The following is a 9,021-nucleotide window of genomic DNA, read 5'->3' on the forward strand; positions in this document are numbered from 1 at the left end:
TTTTCAGAAAAGTTGGATTAAACTGTAATAACTCTTTTCAGTGTAGTTGCAAAAATTCAGCATTTTGCACACTTCAACACAAATGAATATTACAATTTGGAATCAATTTTGGTACAAAAGCAACAACGCGCTTGGGTGGTATGGAAATGTGAACGCGAAACAACACTTACAAAAAACAGGTCTTCCAACATCAAAACCCAGTCCGGCGCACCAAACTAAACTGGCACGCTTTTTATCGCAATGAGTGACGCGCTCTTGTAATCGACCCCTGCATCAGTCGGAATAGCATAGCACTCGAAATACGCAAGCTATAGCTAAACAACAAAACCTGTTCAGGGTAGACAATTGATGTGAATTTCTTCTCGTTTGTAAAAGTTGCTAAGTTTTGCCTATTGTAATGTTTTGTCGATCTTTAATTGGGCCCTTCCGTTTTTGTCTGGTAGATTTTGAGCGTACCCTTAGTTGAGCGGCAGTCACGTGCTCCCTGTAAAATAATTCTTCAATCCGAAAGGTGATCCTGATAGTCAAATGAGCGGCCATATCTGCCATAATTTATACAGTTTTAATAAAATGACACGGGAATTAATGGTTTAACTAGGGTCCGAAATTTGTTGCAATAATTGTTTGGCCAAGTTTATGTTGAAAATGTAGGCGTGCGACAGTTTTTACTGCAGTAGTTTTCTGTTGACAAGAAAACAGGAGATTCTTTATCATATATGCTTGATTTCTTATTGGTCGTGTCTTTAGTTTATCTACGTTTTTGTTAATATTCTGTTATAATATTTACATTTGCGAGTCGAGCCATTGTCTGTTGCATAATTTGAATTGTACATCTAACACTTGAGAGAGAAAAAAACAAATATTAAAATAGATCTTGCAAGACGAATTTTCTGTGAATAAGGTCAGTTTCGGACAAATATTTTGTGCTGGAATCGAACGGTACTTTGCCAGCTACTGTTTGTTATTGATTCATATTTGTCTCTTTCATTTATTCGATAATACATGATCTTTCTGTTCAATTCGACATTCTCATCCAAATTAAGGACACCATATTGATTTGTGTATCTTCAGCAAACCTTTAAACGTGGATGTTTTTCCTTTTGTTCGATCTTGTCCCAATCAATAGAATATGGATTATTTTTCATTTACTTAAAAAGGATATACGAGCATATTGACCACAAAAAAAAACCCAATGCATATTTACATTGTAATGGATCCCTTTTGTCACTAAAGCTTCAAGATTAGAACTTGAGATAGCATTGTGTGTGTGTGTGTGTGTGTGTGTGTGTGTGTGTGTATGTGAGTGTGTGTGCATGTGTGTGTGTGTTTGTGTGTGTGTGCGTGCATGCGCGTGCGTGTGTGTACGTGTGTGTGTATATACGTGTGTGTATGTGTGTTTCTCTGTGTGTGTGTGTGTGTTCGTGTGTGTGTGTGTGTGTGTTTCTGTGTGTGTGTATGTGTGTATGTGTATGTGTATGTGTGTGAGTGTGTGTTTTTGTGTGTGTTTCTGTGTGTTTCTGTGTGTGTGTGTATGTGTGTGTGTGTGTGTGTGTGTGCGCGCATGTGGCTGCACATAATATCATTCTGAACTTATCGATACGGACGGACGCACGCACATAAACACACATACACACACCCACACACAAACACACACTCACACACATGCACACACTAAGATTTCTAAGATTTGTGTATGCACGATGACGCCCTTTGGTCGATTTATTATATAAAGGGAAGCAAGTTGATTAAAAACGGGCGTCGACAGATACAATGAAGGGGGACACGAACTTGTAAGATCATATACCTGTGGTTTCCACAACTGGTCGTGTCGCCAAATTCTCTATGTATTCTGCAACGAGGGACCCGCATTCTGTTACACTTGTAAACATTTTACTTTTGTGAATTGTATTATAACCCGATGACTTTGAAATAAATGTACAGGCCTTTCGGTGGAAAGAGGAAAGAGTCTGCCTAACTATTTCAGATCTGCCTTTGAGTTAGACTATCACTCCATTGGGACACTTAGCAAATATCAACATCCTGACTGCTTCATGGTCACAGTGAGATTGTTTCGATGAATTAATTTCGCGGCGTGACACCCGTGTCAGTTACGTAATAAAATCTTAACAAAAAGACCAGGTTAACCAACACGCAGTGCGGGAACATCGAAGTAGCATAGAGTCACGATCATAAGGAAATTGCATATATATCTCATGTTTTGAAGCTTTGACAAATGAAAAAGTTAGATAAAGGCGAAAGTCAAGGTTACTGTAAAAAAAACAACTTTAAAACAAACTTTAAAATAACGAGAGAGAAATAAATAAGGCCAAAAATATGGGTTGAAACAACCTGCATGCAACTGAGGTCCAAAAAAAGACCCCAAAAATGGTTACTCGAAGACAGAAGAATTATGCTGCTTTTTTGTCTGATTTCTGCTTCCCCTTTTCACATGGTTTAGGGGACCGGCACGGTTGGCCTAGTGGTAAGGCGTCCGCCCCGTGATCGGGAGGTCGTGGGTTCGAACCCCGGCCGGGTCATACCTAAGACTTTAAAATTGGCAATCTAGTGGCTGCTCCGCCTGGCGTTTGGCATTATGGGGTTAGTGCTAGGACTGGTTGGTCCGGTGTCAGAATAATGTGACTGGGTGAGACATGAAGCCTGTGCTGCGACTTCTGTCTTGTGTGTGGCGCACGTTATATGTCAAAGCAGCACCGCCCTGATATGGCCCGTCGTGGTCGGCTGGGCGTTAAGCAAACAAACAAACAAACAAACATGGTTTAGGAGTGATCAATAGGAATAGCAAAGCAACATAGCTTTTTTTCCCGTCGCGATATAACCTTCGTGGTTGAAAACGACGTTAAACACCAAATAAAGAAAGATATCTTTTTTTACGTCTGTTCTTCGTCCCCTTAAAAAGCCAAAGGGTCGAGGATTTGTGAACGTGTTCTTTTGTTCTGAATCAAACTTTCCAAATTTTTTAACTTTCTTGTTTTTTTATTTGTGAGTTATATTAATAACCATAAGGGTTTGCCCGCAGAAAGAAACAAAAATGAGGGCAAAAAAGTCAGGGTTGAAGCAGCCTGCATGCAAGGTTAAACAAAAAATAAAAATAAAAAATAAAAATAAGGGTATTTATATGGCGCAAATCCTAATATAGTAGTAAAAGTTCGTCGCGATATAACCTTCGTGGTTGAAAACGACGTTAAACACCAAATAAAGAAAGAAAGTAGTAAAAGTTATGCAATTGTGTCAATGATCGTGACGGTTTTGAGTGAGCTATAGCACACAATCAGTCGCGTTTTACAGCTCCATAAGTAGGATAACCCTTGCAGATGTGCGTCGTTTTGTTGTAGACCTGTCGCCAGCAGCACCCCTGTGTCTGGGGAAAGTAGGCTTGGTCCTCGCAGCAGGCGTAACCCGTGCCGCCTGGTTGTATTTTGCCTCTGCAGCAGGTGTAGTTTCTCCCGCCCTGGGTGATTTTGTAGTCACAGCAGTTTTGGGTATCAAGGTTGTATAAGTTGTAGTAGCAGCAGGCTTCGTCCGGTCCCGCCCGAAAGACTTGACCGTTGCAGCACTTCTGTGTCTTGGAGTCGTACGCTTTGTCGTAGCAGCAGCGGTAGTTGTCCACTCCGATGCTGTCAAGCACGACGCCGTAGCAACAATCGTGAGTGGTCTTATTGTAGGTCTGACCAGTTCCGCAACACGCCATGCCTTTCCCGCCCAGCGTCACGGTGCCTGAGCAACACTTGTGAGTCTTGGAGTTGTAAGCTTGGGTTCGGCAACACTCGGCGCGCTTGGGCTTATCGTTGACCCTGCCATCGCAGCAGATCTCTTTCTTCTTGTGGTAGGTCTGGGATCCGCAGCAGCTTTGTTTGGTTGTATTGTAGGCTTTGGACCCGCAGCAAGCGTGGCTCCTCCCGCCTCGCACCACCCGGCCACCGCAGCACGACTGGTTGTTTGGGTTGTAGGCGTCAGGGCCGCAGCACCAGAACCCGCCCCCCGTCTTAATCTTGTCCTGACAACAGCTGTGTGTACTTCTCTTGTAGACTTGATTTTCGCAGCAAGCGTGGTCGTTCCCACCCGGGAACACTTGGTTTTTGCAGCATGTCTCATTGGTAGTCAGGAATGTTCCGTTCCCGCAGCAGCGATACCCTGTACCGCCCGGACGAGCTTGATTTGCGCAGCACGTCTGTGTAGCATCCTTGGAAGTGCCGTCGCCACAACAACGGTGGGTATACTCTCCTCCTGACAGGATCTTGCCATAGCAACAAGAGTGAGAAGAGAAATTGTAGCTTTGAGTCCCGCAGCACCAGTGGTTCCTGTCATTGGTTTTAAGGATACCCCCACAACACATGTGGCTTGTGCCGTTGTAGAGTTGAGTTTGGCCGCAGCAATAAAATCTGTACTTCGGTGCAGTTATGTGGTATTTGCCTCCGCAATGGACACAGCTGTGTGAGCTTGTGTTGAAGAATACCGTCCCACAGCAACCATTGCCGCCGCTTGTTCTGTTATAAAGAGTGTTTCCGCAGCAGACGGCATCATTTGTTTCATATGTCGCTGAGCCACATGAAGCTGGTGAATACAACGAGAAAGGGGTTAGTTGTACAGTACCCGGCAAAAGAAACGCAACACATTCGAGCCCACTCTTGCAAGTGATTTTTCGTCATTTTCAAATTGTTGTAAAATATGAACCAGATGAGGTACATTAAAAAGGAAGACAGATTCGTGGAGGATATTGTACTGGCTGTACGATAAGAGCACATTATTTAATCGTTTACTTTTTTTTTACCTTTTCATAAACTGTGTTATAGTTTTTACCATTACAATTTGATAATAAAAAAAAATCACTCGCAACAGTGGGCGCGAATGAATTTCTTTTGCCGGGTACTGTATATGACAAACAACTAATGAAACAAGCAACCAAAAAGGTAAGCAACCGGATATCTAACCAAGCACCTATTTAGCAACCATCTTACTTACCAACCTACTAACCATCCAACCTTTCAACATACCAACTTAACAAATGATAATCAAAAGAAAAAGCTCTAGTAACATTTTTGTTCAAATGCGATATTTCCTCGTTATTATTGTTCAAGGCGACTTCCTCCGAAAGCGGCGTATGGCTACCTAAATGGCGGGGAAAAAACGGTCATACACGTAAAATTCCACTCGTGCAAAAACACGAGTGTACGTGGGAGTTTCAGCCCACGAACGCAGAAGAAGAAGAAGAAGAAGTTCAAGGCGGTGCGACTTTCTACCCAACTACCTCACAACTCACCTACCGACCCGCCAATCCTTAGAGGAGGATGAAAAGATTTATTTTTGCCGCAGCAAAATAACATGCTGCCGTTGTTTTGCAAAAAGCAGTTTGTCCACGGATAATAAAATGCTGCGGAAAGTTTGAAATGAAAATAGCTTCGAGACTCAAACATGTGGGGCTTTTACGCGCAGCTAACTAAAGATACTGATGATTTATTTTCCCGCAACAGTTTATTTATTCTGCAGTAACAAAAAACATCGTGTCGTTATTCGCTAAGGATACCCATCAATCTACTTACCAACCTAACTATAACTTTCAACAAACCTATGTGCGTAACTAACTAAAACATTAACTTAAGAACGAACAAACGAATGAGCGTACGTACGTTCGTGCGGACGAACGATCGAACGGACGGACAAACACACGAATAAACGAATGTAGTAATATGGTAACAACCAACGTTGGTGCCTAACTAGCAAATAAATTCGATGCATCTTCATCAATTCACCCCTTCTTTCAACCGTCCATTCAATGGCCATTCGGGCAATAAATCTACATCAAAATGTACATTTGAATAAAACAAAAAATATATCCACTCAAATGAGCTTACTCTCCCAGGGCTAAAGAAAGTACCTCAAAGCTACACCTTTTCTACACCTTGGGTATTTAATTGAGCTCCGCCCCCAGGTGTCTAGAGGGTGCTCTCATGGTACACTAAAGGTACCTGGAGGTGTCTTAAAGGTGTCTCTCATTTGCATACCCTTCAGACGTAAGCCACGCCCACAAGGTACACTGTAGGCACACTGGAGGTACAACAAAGGTGTTTCCTGTAAACGATGATTTTAACGCACAAGCCGGGGCGGGGATGTAGCTCAGTCGGTAGCGCGCTGGATTTGTATCCAGTTGGCCGCTGTCAGCGTGAGTTCGTCCCCACGTTCGGCGAGAGATTTATTTCTCAGAGTCAACTTTGTGTGCAGACTCTCCTCGGTGTCCGAACACCCCCGTGTGTACACGCAAGCACAAGACCAAGTGCGCACGAAAAAGATACTGTAATCCATGTCAGAGTTCGGTGGGTTATAGAAACACGAAAATACCCAGCATGCTTCCTCCGAAAGCGGCGTATGGCTGCCTAAATGGCGGGGTAAAAACGGTCATACACGTAAAAGCCGTGGGAGTTTCAGCCCATGAACGAACAAACAAGGGGGAAGGGGAAGAGGAAGAGGAAGAGGAAGGGGAAGGGAATTTGCGCCGAAATGGCTGCGATCTGCTGGCCGATGTGAATGCGTGACGGCATAAATAAATCCCTGCGCCTTGAATATGTGCGCGATATAAATTGCATAACAAAAAATTTTAAATCCCTGCGCTTAGTACCCACGGAATACGCGCGATATAAGCCTCATATTGATTGATTGATTTTAGGGGAAGAGGGAGGAGAAGGAGAAAGAGAACTGTGTTCACGGCAAGGAGTGTGCCATCAAGCCAAGAAAGGGGTGACTGCTTACCCGTCCATGTCCACCCATGGTGAATGCAGAAGGTGGCACACAGGAACAATGTCAGCAACTGTTTTGTGCAGGTCATCCTGTTTCTAAAATACACACAATGAATAAACGAACATGAATGAATCAGTAAATAAATACATGAATGAATTGATGAACGAATATATGAATGAAAACATGAAAGATTGAATACATGAATGAAGGGATACATGAATGAATGAAGGAATATATGAATGAATACATCAATAAAGCATAAATACAAACATGAATATAACAATAAAATGAATGAAACAAATAAAAATAGATAGATAAATAAACAAATAACAAAAAATTACGGAACGAAAGAAAGAAAAGATAGAGACAGAATGAATCAGAAAGGAAGAAGAAAAAGAACACAAAAATAAATAAAACAGCAATTGCCATTGTCTATAGTAGTAAAATAAACAATGCAAAAATATATGAAAAATCTGATAAAGGAATAAATGTATTACATTTTTCACTAATCTTCACGTACTTGAATGAGGAAAGGAAACTTTGACACTGTATATCACAGTTAGACATTATTTGACATCTTAGGTTGTTTTTTCCCCATTTTTAGCGCGTCAGAAAGGGCAGGTGAAGTGCGTCTGCGTCTGTAGGCAGTTATTTTTTATTATTAATGAGAAGTCATTCTTTTCCTGTGGTAAACGTCATAGCTACCATCAAGATATGGTTGCTCTTATCTGCATCTTGTCTGTCGCCTTTTTCCGTTAGTTAGTGAGTGAGTGATTTAGTGACAGAAGGATTGAGTTCACGAATGAATCATAGAAGAAACAGTCCTTCCCAGGAAACAGCTCGGCTCACCATCTCAGATCTGGCTCCTCTTGTACATGAATTGATACCATCTCCACTTGGATATATATAGAGAATACTACATGGCTTGCTGTGTCGTACCAGATTTACACGAGTTGTTTTTTTAAATATTGAACTGCGAGCGAAAGCGAGCTGTTCACTATTTGAAAAAGCAACGAGTGTAAATCTGGTACGAAACAGCAAGCTATGTAGTATTCTGTTTATCCTACATACTGTACTTACGTGTATTTTACTGAAAATGTCCTGCATTCGAGGCAGCTAAATTGAAGACGCTTGTTTTGGACCCTCGATCTCTTCTAAAGCCTCGTGCAATCTATTACGTCAAAGCAAAGAAACGTCACTCTGAAAGTGTGGCGTGACGTGTTAGTTCTAAAGATTGTTCTTCTTCTTGTCGTTCGCCATGTTCTAAAGATTCATCGAGGTTAATTAGCGAGCGCAATTTGTGTTTCTATAATGACGTTTGTCTCGGTGAATTTGGCATCATAAGCAGTGGAAAAACAGGTCCCTGCCAGACTTGCTTGACATGACCTCATTTACATGATATACACACGTGTGATTTGAACGATTATTAACCATGTTCTGCGCTCTAAGAACATTTTTTTCATTAATTACTTTCTCAGATTGCGACTAATGTCGGTTTAGAAATGCATATTCATCAAAAATATTCCCAATCTGCACACACAGCCCCCACGCTGTTGATGTTCGGTATGTGTCCAAGTGGAGGGGTGGGTCTTGTCCCACGTGGAAGTCTGGCAAGACTGAGATGGAACGAGACGAATCGTTACCAAGAGAAAGACTGCGCCATCACCATACACAAACTGTGAACTAGCAAGATGCACAAACAATATATTTCATCAGTTTTATCTTTTCTTTCATTTTCATTACTTTCTTGTCCCATCGCTGGGAAATTCGGGTCGCTTCCTCCCAGTGGAAAGCTAGCAGCAACAGAGTCGCGCTACCCAGGTGTATGCATGTTTTAGGTGTAATCAGCCACCTGCACTTATGGCAGAATGACCGAGGTCTTTTACGTGTCACAGTGGTGACACGAGGGTGGAACATGGATACCGTCTCTGAGTCTGCACATAAAGTTGACCCGTGTCCGTCCCGGCCCGGATTCGAACCTGCGACCTTAGGATCACAAGTCCAGTGCTCTACCAATTAAGCTACCGGCTCCCCACGAATAAATCACGATCCTCACCAGCTCTAAAGATAATCTCAATAAGAAAATCAAGACCTACCTACCTGCCTGCTTCGGACGTTGAACAAGGTTTCAGGAACAAGTCGGTTGCTTAATTCCTGTCCCGCACAGTCAATGTGGATCTCAGGTGTAATATCTTGACTTACTAGGAATAGTCCGAAGCGACAACTGGCAGTCAGCCTCTTGCTTGCCGTATTGGTGATCAAGCCTAAAGG

General features: G+C 42.4%; 1 protein-coding gene across 2 annotated transcripts; it reads right to left on the reverse strand.

Moving 5' to 3' along the window:
• Positions 1-1,686: 1,686 nt before the first annotated feature.
• LOC138972819 (galaxin-like) lies at positions 1,687-9,021 on the reverse strand. Of its 2 annotated transcripts, none has more exons than XM_070345483.1 (3): positions 8,851-9,021; positions 6,763-6,845; positions 1,687-4,572 (listed from the first exon to the last, which is right to left on the reverse strand). In XM_070345483.1, the coding sequence occupies exons 2-3, from the start codon at positions 6,836-6,838 to the stop codon at positions 3,290-3,292; spliced, it is 1,359 nt and encodes a 452-aa protein (XP_070201584.1). In that variant the 5' UTR covers positions 6,839-6,845; positions 8,851-9,021; the 3' UTR covers positions 1,687-3,289. The 2 variants fall into 2 exon arrangements, with proteins under 2 accessions (XP_070201584.1, XP_070201585.1); XM_070345484.1 differs by having other exon boundaries at positions 8,847-9,021.

This window comes from Littorina saxatilis, linkage group LG8 (assembly GCF_037325665.1).
Source record: "Littorina saxatilis isolate snail1 linkage group LG8, US_GU_Lsax_2.0, whole genome shotgun sequence".
Classification (NCBI taxonomy): domain Eukaryota; kingdom Metazoa; phylum Mollusca; class Gastropoda; order Littorinimorpha; family Littorinidae; genus Littorina; species Littorina saxatilis.

Coding starts and splice junctions, on each gene's coding strand:
- LOC138972819 (XM_070345483.1), bottom strand. CDS start 6,838: ATGACCTGCACAAAACAGTTGCTGACATTGTTCCTGTGTGCCACCTTC. Junction 4,573..6,762: donor CCATGGGTGGACATGGACGG/GTAAGCAGTCAC, acceptor TGTATTCACCAG/CTTCATGTGGCTCAGCGACA.